This window comes from Mustela erminea, chromosome 16 (assembly GCF_009829155.1).
Source record: "Mustela erminea isolate mMusErm1 chromosome 16, mMusErm1.Pri, whole genome shotgun sequence".
Taxonomy (NCBI): domain Eukaryota; kingdom Metazoa; phylum Chordata; class Mammalia; order Carnivora; family Mustelidae; genus Mustela; species Mustela erminea.
In genome coordinates, this window is record NC_045629.1 from 47,569,162 (window position 1) to 47,585,314 (window position 16,153).

Sequence of the window (16,153 nt, forward strand, 5' to 3'; positions counted from 1 at the left end):
GAACTGAAATTACCATTCACTTTTTTAAGTGGACATATTCATGAGTTGAGGATCCATGTACCCTGGACAAAACTGGGTTCAGAACCAGTAGTAATTACCATCAATACAATGGAATGCATTTTGAAACTTAAAGATGGAATACAGGTAAGTTATTGAACCTAGTTTTTTATGTTAACCTATTTTAATAGTTTATGGTGTTATTTCTTTAACTTTTGGGATATGTCACCTTTTACACAAAGTTTATATACACTTAGAGTTTCTTACATGCCTATTAAAGTAACATAATTGCAAAAGGGTATTCTTATATTTGGATAAAATATTCTAATGGTTATTTTCATACTGATTTCACTGAATCTAATCATAGCCATCATAGCGATCATGTAGATGGCTTATTATCTGTCTCTAGTAGAAGTAGGACCTGATTGTGTCCAATTTTCATGTGAAGTTTTGAATTTTTGCAAAAGAGTTGTATGATTTTTTTATATTTACATGACATTTTTAAATGAGATGAACATTTCTCATTTTTTGAGATGAATATTTAAGTTAACATACAGTGTTACAGTAATTTCAGGTGTAGCATATAGTAATTTAACACTTCTGTACAACACCTGGTACTCATCACAAGTGCAACCTTAATCCCCATCATCTATTTCACATATCCCTACACCCACCTCCCCTCTGGTAGCCATTAGTGTGTTCTCTATAGTTAAAAGTTTGTTTCTTGGTTTGCCTCCTTTTTTCCCTCTTTACTGATTTGAATGGATAAAGAAGCTGTGGTATATATATACACAATGGAATATTACTCAGCCATAAAAAGAATGATGTGGATAGAACTAGAGAGTATTATGCTAAGCAAAATAAGTCATTGAAAGACAAATACCATATGATTTCATTCATATGTAGGATTTAAGAAACCTATCAAATTTCATTGTGTTTTTGAAGTTTCGGCATCAGAGGCTGATTTTTTTTCTCTGGCCATTTTACATTTCTTAGTGTTTTTTCTTTTTTGTAAAGGTGTAATACTGATTTTTAAAGAAGTTTCTAGAAAAAATTATTTAATATAGGAAGGAAATAGATCTGATAGCAGTATATTACAAATTTTTCCTTTTCATAGAGAAGTATTGTCTCTTCATTTTTACTACTTTTTTGTTAGCCCATATTTTACTTGCAGTTTAAAAAATGCTTTCTAGAACCAAATGAGTTGATGATGATGAGATGAGTATTAATTTTAACAATTTAATAATTTATTAAATGTTAGGGCAATTTTAGTGTGTCCTAAATATAACCAGTCTGTGAATTAAGGTTATTTATGATGTTAAAATAATTTCCTATTTTAAGAAGATATTTTGTCATATCAGGCCACTGGGCTCATCCTTTTTTCCTTTTATGAAATCTTTGATTCTAACCTTTTATTATCTAATTTGATGTAGTTTCTGGAAGTAAGTAGACCAATGCTATATTTCCATGAGAATTTATTTTGTAAACATGAAAAACATGGGAGATCTGTGAAATAGTTCTATTACAACAGAGTTTTATTTTACATTCATTTTAGGTAATACTTAAGTGGTCTTAATCATCATCTGTTCCTGGAATTTAATTTTTTTTTTTTTTTAGAAGTCTGGACTTGGTTATACCACCCATGGAGAGCTCCATATTAAAAGAGAAAAAAAATCCAGACACTAAGTATTTTTTCAATCGGAAGGTGGAAGTTTCAAGGCCAGATGTCCCATAAGAAACACATTTTAAAAGAGGCAAATTACAACTAATTATAGAGGCTGCAGAAAAAGATTTGTAACACATGACTTAGTGCAACCTAGAACTAATATTTGATATTGGACCATGCAGATGGCTACTGCAGGAATGATCAGGTTTCCTGCTTGCATGGTATTTGAGACTTGAATTTTGTGGTGTGTACAGCAAAAGGTCAAGTGTCATGAATGTAAACTACCCTCAAAACAAGTATTTTTTGCAGATGTTTAAAATTTTGAGGTAGAAAAGATTTTTGAAAATTGCAGTTGACATTTGGACAAATTATTCAGCAGTGTCCATCCCTGGAGAGTAATACTTAGGTTAGTGATTGGAATTAATTTTTCAGTAAGACATTGTAGATGAAACACATTTTTAAACAGTTTATTTTCCTGTTTTAGGCTTTGATTAGTGTAGTAGGAAATTAAGTTTAAAAGTTACACATGTACTAGTAAAACTGAATAAGTCCATATTTAATTTAAATTATTTCAAATTATTACATTGTAGAATCACATGAAGAAAATACTTATTTCATAAATTGGGAGGTTGATTAAATGAAGGGATCATTTAGAGTTATAGATATGAATCTTTTAAAAATACTACTGTTGATATTTGACAATGTAATAAACACTACTTAAAAGTTAGAAATTTGAGGTCTAATTCAGAAAATGTCATTACAAAAATATAATATTGCTAAATGCCTTGATAAGAAGGTATGTCTAGTTTGTAAAGTTCAGTTTAATTCTACCAACATTTATTGATTTCCTGCTCTTCAGGGCACTGAACAGCATTGTCAAGATATTTATGTAACCTTCTAAGGAGACTTAAAGAAAGAGATATATGATGATTGAGGGTGACTCTAGACATAATTACAATATACTGCCTTAGCATGTCTCTGTAAGTCATTTTTTAAAGATTGATTTATTTATTTTTTCATGCAACGATATTTTATTCACATATAATGTATTATTTGCCCCAGGGGTACAGGTCAGGCTTACACATTTCACAGCACTCACCATAGCACATACCCTCCCAATGTCCATAACTCAGCCACCCTATCCCTACCCCCTACGCCCCAGCAACCCTCAGTTTGTTTTGAAAGATAAAGAGTCTCTTATGGTTTGTCTCCCTCCCGATCCCATCTTATTTCATTTTTTCCTTCCCTACCCCCCACAACTCCTTATCCTGCCTCTCAAATTCCTCATATCAGAGAGATCATATGATAATTAAGACTTGTTTGTTTTAGCAAGTTCACATGCATGATCTTGGAGGAGAAGGAAAGGGAGAGAGTCTCAAGCTGACTCTCTGCTGAGTGTGGATCTCCATTTTTCTACCCTGAGATCAGGACCTGAGCTGAAGCCAAGAGTATGTAGCTCAACTGACCAAGCCACCCAGGCCCTCCGTAATTAGTTTTATAGAGATTTGTTTTTGATGACAGGGTGACCCGAGTTGTGTTTAATTTTTTTTTTTTTAAAGATTTTGTTTATTCATTTGAGAGAGAGAGAGAGACAGCACCAGCAGGGGGAGAGGGAGAAGCAGGCTCCCCACTGAGCTGGGAGCCCAACACTGTACTTGATCCCAGGACCTGGAAATCATGACTTGAGCCAAAAGGCTGATGCTCAACCATCTGTGCCACCCAGACGCCCCCACGTTGTTGTGTTAGGTCAAATAAAGGCCACCATGATGCTCACACTGAATTCTTAATATTACTTTTAAATTAACATATAATGTGTTATTTGTTTCAGGGGTACAGGTCTGTGATTTATCAGTCTTACACAATTCACAGCACTCACCATAGCACATACACTTCCCGTGTCCATCGCCCAACTTCCCCAACCCTCCCACCTCGCTCTCCTGTTTCCTGAAATTAAGACTCTCTTATGGTTTGTCTCCCTCTTTGGTTTCGTCTTGTTTCATTTTTCCTTCCCTTCCCCTATGATCCTCTGTCTTGTTTCTGAAATTCCTCATATTCACACTGAATTTTTTAAATACATTGATATTTCACTCGGAAAATACTTAACGGTTAGGTCTTTACTCTGGGAGACATTTCTGTCATCTAGACCCTTTACACCCTTCAGATTTTACTTGTGAGCTTTTTTTTTTTTTTAACTTCGGTTGCAGAATTTCGTTCATGACACATCATCAGTGGTCCAGGTCTGACTTATTTAACTAGTTCACTCTAATGAACTATGTGGATCCAACACTTAGCTCAGTAACTTACATTTAACTATATGCTCCTCTCCTTTTGCATATTCTTGCTTTTCAGCCTCTGTGGGCCTCACCTGTAAAAGAGGGCATGACTTGCTGCATAGTTCTTATTTTATGGTTGTATGTGCTTTGCTCATCTTACTAATAACTCTTGCAAAAAAGCTTCTTCAACCTAGAGCAGTAGTAAATTTGTTTTGTTTTGTTTTTTTTAAAGATTTTATTTATTTATCAGAGAGAGAGAGGGAGAGAGAGCGAGCACAGGCAGACAGAGTGGCAGGCAGAGGCAGAGGGAGAAGCAGGCTCCCCGCTGAGCAAGGATCCCGATGTGGGACTCGATCCCAGGACGCTGGGATCATGACCTGAGCTGAAGGCAGCTGCTTAACCAACTGAGCCACCCAGGCGTCCCAGTAAATTTGTTTTTAAAGAACTATTTGTTTGGGCCTATGTATGACCTAGAAAGTTTAAAAAACAGAAACAGCAACCCCCCCTCCAAACAAAAACCCCTATAAAATCTTTTGACCTGTTAAATATAACTGCAAGGCTAATTATAGAATACTCACTGTTCATAAAAAAAAAATCTTTTGTACCTAAACCAAAACTTTAAAATTATTAGTAAAAACTGGGGATAAACAAACAGCTTTTTCTTAATGTATATACGTACTTTTAGTTGCTGGTAAGTGCTTGGAGTTACAGGACAATCTTGTCCTTTCTTCTTGCACATTTTGGTGTTGTGGAAATACATTATTTGTTTAGTTAGTTTCGAAGAGGGAAGTGTCCTATCTTGTGCTTGAAACTTGAGCACTATGCAGAACGAAGTGTTGGTAAGGCTATTAACAATATTTATATGGCCTTTAGGAAAAAATAACACACTTTAATTCTCTTAAATGAGGTGGGATTAATTTAAGTGACTACTACTTTAGTAGTCCCCCTTACTCACTCCACACCTGCCAAAATTCATATATTGAAATTCTCCCCAAAGATAATGGTGTTAGGAGATAGGATCTTTGGGAGATGCTTAAGTCATGAGCCCTCATAAATGGGATTAGAGTCATCTAAAGAGGCTCCAGAGAGTCATCTAAAGAGGCCTGTCTCTTTTGCCATGTGAGGACACAGTGAAAAGGTACCAGCTATGAACTGGGAAGAGGGCTCTCAAACCAGACCATGTTGGCACCTCGATCCTGGTCTTCCCAGGCTCCAGAACTGTGAGAAATAAATCTGTTGCTGTTATAAGCTACCAAGCTACCCAGTCTGTGGTGTTTTTTATAGCAGCCCAAATGGACTAAGACAACTATCTTTTCAGAAATTTAACAGGGTTCCGAAATGCTGACTTGGACTGTGGAATTTATTGTACTATTATTGATTTCCTCACTTGCACTGCTGTGGGTTAATGATAGTGGTGATTATATTAGCAGATAATGTAGTCTACATTCTGTCTGTCGCTTCCTCATGTAAAACAGTGAGAAAGAATTCCCTATGAATTAAGGGTGTTGTCTTTACTCTCACAAGGGAACCCCTTTTATACTGTGAAGGAGATGAATACTCTGGTACACGTGTACATGGTTCCTGTGTAACAGTTCAGAGAAGCCACATAATTGTTGATAAAATGAATTATAGTAAGTTCATATCATTTTGATCTAGTGAAGAATTTTATAAATGGAGTATATAGATAAATAATTTCCAATCTTTGGCTATATGTGCTGCCTACAAACTTCAGACCTTGGGTTTGAGTTCTTGTGTGTGGTGTTGTAACTGCAGTGGTGAAACAAGATTGGAAAGTGGGGCATTGACCTTTGTGTAAAGAAGGTGAATGGAGGATTCAGCAGAGAATCCTGAAAGTCCCTGGCAGTGATTCCTAAGTTATCTGCCCTGGTGGCAGGCCACAGGAAAGGGTGGAGAAATTGAGTAATTCAAAACCAAGTAATACGTAGAGGAGTGACAGTAGTAGTTATAAATGTTCCTTCACATTCTCAGCTGAGAGAAGAATAAGCCAAACCACATTTCTTTAAGATACACAGAAAAATAATGTTTTGCTGAAGAAATTTTAAATACATGAATCTGATCCTGAATTTACTTGCGCTCAGAGGTATATCAAATTCTTCTGGTAAGTGAGGTATTCAGTTTAGTCAGGTGCAGCAAGCATTAAGGTGCTTCCTATTCTTTGCTGTTTATCTTCAATCTTTTAAAATTAATACTGGAGATTATATTCGAGTCCATTTTGGAATATAGTAGAGAAATAGATACTTCTGAGTTTCACTGTAGGTGGAATCCTTTATTTATATATTTATATATTTTGGTTATTGGCTGTGTTTTTTCATTTTAGTCCCACTTTCATGGAGATGTAGACAAAATGCATTTATTTAAAGTGTACAGTGTGATGATGTAAGTATACATTGTGAAAGGATTCATACCATCAAGTTAATACCTTTTACCTCACAGTTAACTTTTTTCTTTTTTTTAACTTTTTAATTTTTTTGATGAGAATAAGATCTATTCTTAGCAAATTTCAAGTATACAATATAGTAGTATTAACTGTAGTCACCAAGTTGTACATTAGAATCTTAGGTCTTGTTCAGCTTATAACTGAAGAGTTAGTTGTACCCTTTGACATTGCCCATTTCATCCAGGACCTGTCAAACATTATTATTCTATTGTTTCTGTGAGCTTGACACATTTATTTATTTATTTGACAGACAGAGCTCACAAGTAGGCAGAGGCAGGCAGAGAGAGAGGAGGAAGCAGGTTCCCCGTGGAGCAGAGAGCCCGATGTGGGGCTCGATCCCAGGACCCTGGGATCATGACCCAAGCTGAAGGCAGAGGCTTAACCCACTGAGCCACCCAGACTCCCCAACGTTGTTTTTTTTTTTTAAAAGATTCCACATGGTATTTGTCCTTGTCTGGCTTATTTCATTTACCACAATGTACTTCAGGTTCATCTGTGTTGTTACAAATGGCAGGATTTCTTTATTTTTCATAGCTGAATAATATGCACGTGTGTGTGTGTGTATGTGCGTGTGCGTGCGTGTTTGTGTGTGTATGTATGTATGTATCACTTAGGTTATTTCCGCTCATGGCTGTTTTGAGTAATGCTGCAGTGAACATGAGAATATAGATGTCTCTTTGAAATAATACTGTTTTCTTTTCATATAAAACCAGAAGTGGGATTGCCAGAAGTGGATAATATGGTAGTTTTATTTTTGAATTTTTGAGGAACCTCTGTACAGTTTTCCATAAAGACAATACCAATTTACATTACCACCAATGTTTTACAAAGGCTCCCTATTTTCAGAATTTGTTATTTCTTGTCTATTTGATAATAGCCATCCTAAGACGTTTGGAGTTATATTTCATTGTGGTTTTGATTTGTGTTTTTCCTATGATTGTTGATATTCAGCATCTTTTCAGGTATCTGTTGGTCATTTATGTAACTTCTTTAGAAAAATATTCATTTCTTTTGTTCATTTTTACTTGGATTGTTCTTTGATATTGTAGAAGTTCACTTTTTATATTTTAGTTATTAACCCCTTACGAGATACATGGCTTACACATATATTCTCCCATAACATAGGTTATCTTTTCATTTTGTTGATAGTTTCCTTGGCTGTGCAGAAGCTTTTTAATATGATGTAGTCCCACTCTTTTTTAAAATTTTTTCTTTCCTTTTTTTTCTTAGTTTTTGTTGCCTGTGCTTTTGGTGTTGTTTCTAAAAATCATTGCTATGACTAATGTCAAGGAACCTTTTCCACTATGTGTTCTTTTAGTAGTTGAACAATTTCAGGTCTTATATTTAACTCTTTCATCCATTCTGAGTTAATTTGTATGAGTGGTGTAAGATCGAGTCTGTTTTCATTTATCATTTTTTTTTAATTTTTTATTTTTTATAAACATATATTTTTATCCCCAGGGGTACAGGTCTGTGAATCACCAGGTTTACACACTTCACAGCACTCACCAAAGCACATACCCTCCCCAATGTCCATAATCCCACCCCCTTCCCCCAAACCCCCTCCCCCCAGCAACCCTCAGTTTGTTTTGTGAGATTAAGAGTCACTTATGGTTTGTCTCCCTCCCAATCCCATCTTGTTTCATTTATTCTTCTCCTACCCACTTAAGCCCCCATGTTGCATCACCACTTCCTCATATCAGGGAGATCATATGATAGTTGTCTTTCTCTGCTTGACTTATTTCGCTAAGCATGATACGCTCTAGTTCCATCCATGTTGTCGCAAATGGCAAGATTTCATTTCTTTTGATGGCTGCATAGTATTCCATTGTGTATATATACCACATCTTCTTGATCCATTCATCTGTTGATGGACATCTAGGTTCTTTCCATAGTTTGGCTATTGTGGACGTTGCTGCTATAAACATTCAGGTGCACGTGCCCCTTCGGATCACTACGTTTGTATCTTTAGGGTAAATACCCAGTAGTGCAATTGCTGGGTCATAGGGCAGTTCTATTTTCAACATTTTGAGGAACCTCCATGCTGTTTTCCAGAGGGGCTGCACCAGCTTGCATTCCCACCAACAGTGTAGGAGGGTTCCCCTTTCTCCGCATCCTCGCCAGCATCTGTCATTTCCTGACTTGTTGATTTTAGCCATTCTGACTGGTGTGAGGTGATATCTCATTGTGGTTTTGATTTGTATTTCCCTGATGCCGAGTGATATGGAGCACTTTTTCATGTGTCTGTTGGCCATCTGGATGTCTTCTTTGCAGAAATGTCTGTTCATGTCCTCTGCCCATTTCTTGATTGGATTATTTGTTCTTTGTGTGTTGAGTTTGCTAAGTTCTTTATAGATTCTGGACACTAGTCCTTTATCTGATATGTCGTTTGCAAATATCTTCTCCCATTCTGTCAGTTGTCTTTTGATTTTGTTAACTTTCCTTTGCTGTGCAAAAGCTTTTGATCTTGATGAAATCCCAATAGTTCATTTTTGCCCTTGCTTCCCTTGCCTTTGGCGATGTTCCTAGGAAGATGTTGCTGCGGCTGAGGTCGAAGAGGTTGCTGCCTGTGTTCTCCTCAAGGATTTTGATGGATTCCTTTCGCACATTGAGGTCCTTCATCCACTTGAGTCTATTTTGGTGTGTGGTGTAAGGAAATGGTCCAATTTCATTTTTCTGCATGTGGCTGTCCAATTTTCCCAGCACCATTTATTGAAGAGGCTGTCTTTTTGCCATTGGACATTCTTTCCTGCTTTGTTGAAGATTAGTTGACCGTAGAGTTGAGGGTCTATTTCTGGGCTCTCTATTCTGTTCCATTGATCTATGTGTCTGTTTTTGTGCCAGTACCATGCTGTCTTGATGATGACAGCTTTGTAATAGAGCTTGAAGTCCGGAATTGTGATGCCACCAACGTTGGCTTTCTTTTTCAATATCCCTTTGGCTATTCGAGGTCTTTTCTGGTTCCATATAAATTTTAGAATTATTTGTTCCATTTCTTTGAAAAAGATCGATGGTACTTTGATAGGAATTGCATTAAATGTGTAGATTGCTTTAGGTAGCATAGACATTTTCACAATATTTATTCTTCCAATCCAGGAGCATGGAACATTTTTCCATTTTTTGTGTCTTCCTCAATTTCTTTCATGAGTACTTTATAGTTTTCTGAGTATAGATTCTGTGCCTCTTTGGTTAGGTTTATTCCTAGGTATCTTATGGTTTTGGGTGCATTTGTAAATGGGATTGACTCCTTAATTTCTCTTTCTTCTGTCTTGCTGTTGGTGTAGAGAAATGCAACTGATTTCTGTGCATTGATTTTATATCCTGACACTTTACTGAATTCCTGTATAAGTTCTAGCAGTTTTGGAGTGGAGTCTTTTGGGTGTTCCACATATAGTATCATATCATCTGCGAAGAGTGATAATTTGACTTCTTCTTTGCCGATTTGGATGCCTTTAATTTCCTCTTGTTGTCTGATTGCTGAGGCTAGGACCCCTAGTACTATGTTGAATAGCAGTGGTGATAATGGACATCCCTTCCGTGTTCCTGACCTTAGCGGAAAAGCTTTCAGTTTTTCTCCATTGAGAATGATATTTGCGGTGGGTTTTTCATAGATGGCTTTGATGATATTGAGGTATGTACCCTCTATCCCTACACTTTGAAGAGTTTTGATCAGGAAGGGATGCTGTACTTTGTCAAATGCTTTTTCAGCATCTATTGAGAGTATCATATGGTTCTTGTTCTTTCTTTTATTGATGTTTGTATCACATTGACTGATTTGCGGATGTTGAAGCAACCTTGCAGCCCTGGAATAAATCCCACTTGGTTGTGCTGAATAATCCTTTTAATGTACTGTTGAATCCTATTGGCTAGTATTTTGTTGAGTGTTTTCGCATCTGTGTTCATCAAGGATATTGGTCTATAGCTCTCTTTTTTGATGGGATCCTTGTCTGGTTTTGGGATCAAGGTGATGCTGGCCTCATAAAATGAGTTTGGAAGTTTTCCTTCCATTTCTATTTTTTGGAACAGTTTCAGGAGAATAGGAATTAGTTCTTCTTTAAATGTTTGGTAGAATTCCCCCGGGAAGCCGTCTGGCCCTGGGCTTTTGTTTGTTTGGAGATTTTTAATGACTGTTTCAATCTCCTTACTGGTTATGGGTCTGTTCAGGCTTTCTATTTCTTCCTGGTTCAGTTGAGGTAGTTTATATGTTTCTAGGAATGCATCCATTTCTTCCAGATTGTCAAATTTGTTGGCGTAGAGTTGCTCATAGTATGTTCTTATAATAGTTTGTATTTCTTTGGTGTTAGTTGTGGTCTCTCCTCTTTCATTCATGATTTTATTTATTTGGGTCCTTTCTCTTTTCTTTTTGATAAGTCGGGCCGGGGGTTTATCAATTTTATTAATTCTTTCAAAGAACCAGCTCCTAGTTTCGTTGATTTGCTCTATTGTTTTTTTGGTTTCTATTTCATTGATTTCTGCTCTGATCTTTATGATTTCTCTTCTCCTGCTGGGCTTAGGGTTTCTTTCTTGTTCTTTCTCCAGCTCCTTTAGGTGTAGGGTTAGGTTGTGTACCTGAGACCTTTCTTGTTTCTTGAGAAAGGCTTGTACCGCTATATATTTTCCTCTCAGGACTGCCTTTGTTGTGTCCCACAGATTTTGAACTGTTGTATTTTCATTATCATTTCTTTCCATGATTTTTTTCAAATTTCTTTAATTTCCCGGTTGACCCATTCATTCTTTAGAAGGATGCTGTTTAGTCTCCATGTATTTGGGTTCTTTCCAAACTTCCTTTTGTGGTTGAGTTCTAGCTTTAGAGCATTGTGGTCTGAAAATATGCAGGGAATGATCCCAATCTTTTGAGACCGGTTGAGTCCTGATTTAGGACCGAGGATGTGATCTATTCTGGAGAATGTTCCATGTGCACTAGAGAAGAATGTGTATTCTGTTGCTTTGGGATGAAATGTTCTGAATATATCTGTGATGTCCATCTGGTCCAGTGTGTCGTTTAAGGCCTTTATTTCCTTGCTGATCTTTTGCTTGGATGATCTGTCCATTTCAGTGAGGGGAGTGTTAAAGTCCCCTACTATTATTGTATTATTGTTTATGTGTTTCTTTGATTTTGTTATTAATTGGCTTATATAGTTGGCTGCTCCCATTTTGGGGGCATAGATATTTAAAATTGTTAGATCTTCTTGTTGGACAGACCCTTTGAGGATGATATAGTGTCCGTCTCATCTCTTATTATAGTCTTTGGCTTAAAATCTAATTGATCTGATATAAGGATTGCCACTCCTGCTTTCTTCTGATTTCCATTAGCATGGTAAATTCTTTTCCACCCCCTCACTTTAAATCTGGAGGTGTCTTCGGGCTTAAAATGAGTTTCTTGGAGGCAACATATGGATGGGTTTTGTTTTTTTATCTATTCTGATACCCTGTGTCTTTTGACAGGGGCATTCAGCCCATTAACATTCAGGGTAACTATTGAGAGATATGAATTTAGTGCCATGGTATTGTCTGTAAGGTGACTGTTACTGTATATTGTCTCTGTTCCTTACTGATCTACCACTTGTAGGCTCTCTCTTTGCTTAGAGGACCCCTTTCAATATTTCCTGTAGAGCTGGTTTGGTGTTTGCAAATTCTTTCAGTTTTTGTTTGTCCTGGAAGCTTTTAATCTCTCCTTCTATTTTCAATGATAGCCTAGCTGGATATAGTATTCTTGCCTGCATGTTTTTCTCGTTTAGTGGTCTGAAAATATTGTGCCAGCTCTTTCTGGCCTGCCAGGTCTCTGTGGATAAGTCAGCTGCCAATGTAATATTTTTGCCATTGTATGTTACAGACTTCTTTTCCCGGGCTGCTTTCAGGATTTTCTCTTTGTCACTGAGACTTGTAAATTTTACTATTAGGTGACGGGGTGTGGTCCTATTCTTATTGATTTTGAGGGGCGTTCTCTGAACCTCCTGAATTTAGATGCTCGTTCCCTTTGCCATATTGGGGAAATTCTCCCCAATAATTCTCTCCAGTATACCTTCTGCTCCCCTCTCTCTTTCTTCTTCTTCTGGAATCCCAATTATTCTAATGTTGTTTCGTCTTATGTTGTCACTTATCTCTCAAATTCTCCCCTCGTGGTCCAGTAGCTGTTTGTCCCTCTTTTGCTCAGCTTCTTTATTCTCTGTCATTTGGTCTTCTATATCACTAATTCTTTCTTCTGCCTCATTTATCCTAGCAGTGAGAGCCTCCATTTTTGATTGCACCTCATTAATAGCTTTTTTGATTTCAACTTGGTTAGATTTTAGTTCTTTTATTTCTCCAGAAAGGGCTTTTATATCTCCTGGGAGGGTTTCTCTAATATCTTCCATGCCTTTTTCGAGCCCGGCTAGAATCTTGAGAATTGTCATTCTGAACTCTAGATCTGACATATTACCAATGTCTGTATTGATTAGGTCCCTAGCCTTTGGTACTGCCTCTTGTTCTTTTTTTTTTGTGTTGAATTTTTCCGTCTTGTCATTTTGTCCAGATAAGAGTATATGAAGGAGCAAGGAAAATACTAAAAGTGTGGCAACAACCCCAGGAAAATATGCTTTAACCAAATTAGATGAGATCCCAAATTGTGAGGGGGGAGAAAGGGGATAAAAGGAGGTTCAAAAAGTAATAAATAAAAAAAAAAAAAAAGAAAAAAGAAAAGAAAAGAAAAGAATTAAAAAAAAAAGAAAACAAATAAAGAATAATATAAAAAAGAAAAATTGTATATATTAGATAAACTAGTTAAAAAACGTTAAAAAAGAAAAAGGTGAAAGTTAAAAAAAATTTTACCAGAAGGCGAGAAAAAAAAACAAAAAATGAAAAAAAAAAATTAAATTAACTGCAAGACTAAAAATAATCACAGGGAAAAAGCCATGAGTTCCGTGCTTTGCTTTCTCCTCCTCTGGAATTCTGCTGCTCTCCTTGGTATTGAAACCGGACTCCTTGGTAAGTGAACTTGGTCTTGGCTGGATTTCTTGTTGATCTTCTGGGGGAGGGGCCTGGTGTAGTGATTCTCAAGTGTCTTTGCCCCAGGCAGAATTGCACCGCCCTTACCAGGGGCCGGGGTGAGTAATCCGCTCAGGTTTGCTTTCAGGAGCTTTGTTCCCTGAGCGCTTTCCGCTTTCTGTAGAGTTCCGGGGGACGGGAATACAAATGGCGGCCTCCTGGTCTCCGGCCGGAGGAGCCGAGAGCCCAGGGCCCCACCCCTCAGTGCGCCCTCAGAGATCGGCGTCCAGTTACTCCCGTCTGCCTGACCTCCGGCCGCGCTCCGAGCTCACCGAGCCTGAGACCGGTTCAAGGTAACACCAAGCTGTGAGCTTACTGTCGGCTCTGTCTCTGTAGCCGGCTTTCCCGTTCCAATACCTGCAAGCTCTGCGACACTCAGACACCCCCGATCCTTCTGTGACCCTGCGGGACCTGAGGCCACGCTGACCCCGCGTGGGCTTCGCCCCGGTTTAGCCTCTGGAGCGATGTCCCACAGTGGAACAGACTTTTAAAAGTCCTGATTTTGTGCTTCGTTGCTCCGCTGCTTGCCGGGAGCCTGCCCCTCCCCCCGGGGTCTATCTTCCTGTCGCTTTGGATTCACTTCTCCGCCAGTCCTACCTTTCAGAAAGTGGTTGTTTTTCTGTTTCCAGAATTGCTGTTCTTCTTCTCTTCGATCTGCTGATGGATTTGCAGGTGTTTGCAATCTTTAGATAAGCTATCTAGCTGATCTCCGGCTAGCTGAAGTAGTCTCAGCCTGCTACTTCTCCACCATCTTGACTCCTCTCATTTATCATTTTATAACTGGATATCCATTTTTCTCCAGCATGATTTATTGAAGAGACCATCATCTCTCCATTGTGTGTTCTTGGTGCCTTTCTCCAGGATTAATTGACTGTGTATGTATGGGTTTATTTCTTAGCTCTCAGTTCTCTTTCATTGATGTGTGTCATTTTTTTTTTTTAAAGATTTTATTTATTTATTTGACAGAGAGAGATCACAAGTAGGCAGAGAGGCAGGCAGAGAGAGAGGAGGAAGCAGGCTCTCTGCTGAGCAGAGAGCCCGATGCGGGACTCGATCCCAGGACCCTGAGATCATGACCTGAGCCGAAGGTAGAGGCTTAACCCACTGAGCCACCCAGGCGCCTGGTGTGTGTCTGTTTTTAATGCCAGTGCCATACTGTTTTGATCATTGTAGTTTTCTAATATATTTGAAGTTAGGAAGTGTGATGCTTCCAGCTTTGTTCTTCTTTCTCAAGATTACTTTGGCTATTTGGGATCATTTTTGTGGCTCCATACGAATGTTGGAATTGTTTTTCCTATATATGTGAAAAATGCCATTGGAATTTTGATAGGGATAGCATTGAATCTGTAGATGACTTTATTTTTTTTTAAGATTTTATTTATTTATTTGAGATAGAGAAAGAGAGAAGTAGACTCCCCACTGATCAGGAAGCCCAAGGTGGGACTTGCTCCCAGGACTTTGGGTTTGTAATCTAACCCAAAGTCAGACACTTAATTAACTGAGCCACCCAAGCACCCCTGTAGAGCACTTTAGATACAGTGTTTTGTTTTTTGATGGTGTTGTAAGCAAAAGTGTTTCTTAAATTTCTCTGTGATAACTCATTAATAGCATATAAAAACACTGATTTTTGTGTATTTACTTTTATCCTGTAATTTTACTGAATTTATTAGTCCTGCAGTGTTTTTTGTAGGATTCTTTAGAATTTTCTATATGTAAGATAATGTTATCTGCCAACATAATTTTAATGCTCACTTTCCAATTTGGATGCCTTTTGTTTCCTAGTTGCTGTGGCTGGGATTTCCAGAATTACTTTGAGTGAAAGTAGTGGGAGTGGGCATCTTTATCTTTTTCCTATTCTTAGTGGAAAAGCTTTCAGCTTTTCACCATTGAGTATGATGTTAGCTATCGTGGTGTCATATATGACTTTTATCATGTTGAAGTACATTCCTTCTATACCTAATTTGTTGAAAGCTTTTATCATGAAAGGGTGTTGAATATTGTCATAATTTTTCTGCGTCTAATGAGATATGATTTTTATCCTTCATTTGTTAATGTGTTGTGTTGAATATGTTAAACCATCCTGGCATCCTAGGGATAAATCCCACTTGATCATGCTGTGTGATTTTTTTTTTTTAATATGCTGTTGAATTCAGTTTGCTAATACCTTACTGTGAATTTTTACATATATATTTTCAGGGATGTTGGCCAGTAACTGTCCTGTAGTGTCCTTTGTCTTGGTTTGGTATCTGAGTAATGTTGGACTCATAAGGTGCATTTGGAAGTATTCCATTCTGTTCAGTTTTTGGATTTTGAGAGGGATTGGCATTAATTCTTCTGTATATATATATATGGTGTAATTCACCAGTGAAGTACCTTTCTTGGGCTTTTCTTCATTGGGAATTTAAGTTTATATTTTAATTACTTTGTGCTCATCACTACAAGTGCACTCATTAATTCCCATTGCCTATTTCACTCTTTCCCCTACCCGCCTCCCCTCTGGTAACCAGGAAGTTTGTTCTCTATAGTTAAGAGTCTGTTTCTTGGTTTATTGCTCTTTCCGCCACCTTTTGCTTGTTTGTTTTGTTTCTTAAATTCCACATATGAATGAAATCACACGGTATTTGTCTTTCTCTGATTGCCTTATTTGACATAGCACTATACTCTTTAGCTCCATCCAGTTGTTGCAAATGGCAAGATTTCATTCTTTTTTATGGCTGAATAATATTCCATTGTGTA

At 37.6% G+C, this 16,153-nt stretch overlaps 1 protein-coding gene across 11 annotated transcripts in view; it reads left to right on the forward strand.

Moving 5' to 3' along the window:
• Positions 1–16,153, forward strand: part of VPS13B (vacuolar protein sorting 13 homolog B) — a 769,746-nt gene that overhangs the window by 13,121 nt on the left and 740,472 nt on the right. For all 11 annotated transcript variants that reach the window (XR_004279564.1, XM_032316092.1, XM_032316089.1 and 8 more), the window contains exon 3: positions 1–144. Coding sequence is in view for 10 of the 11 variants with exons in the window: in XM_032316092.1 (XP_032171983.1) it covers positions 1–144 (144 nt within the window). In the remaining variant the exon portion in view is untranslated. The remainder of the gene's footprint in view (positions 145–16,153) is intronic.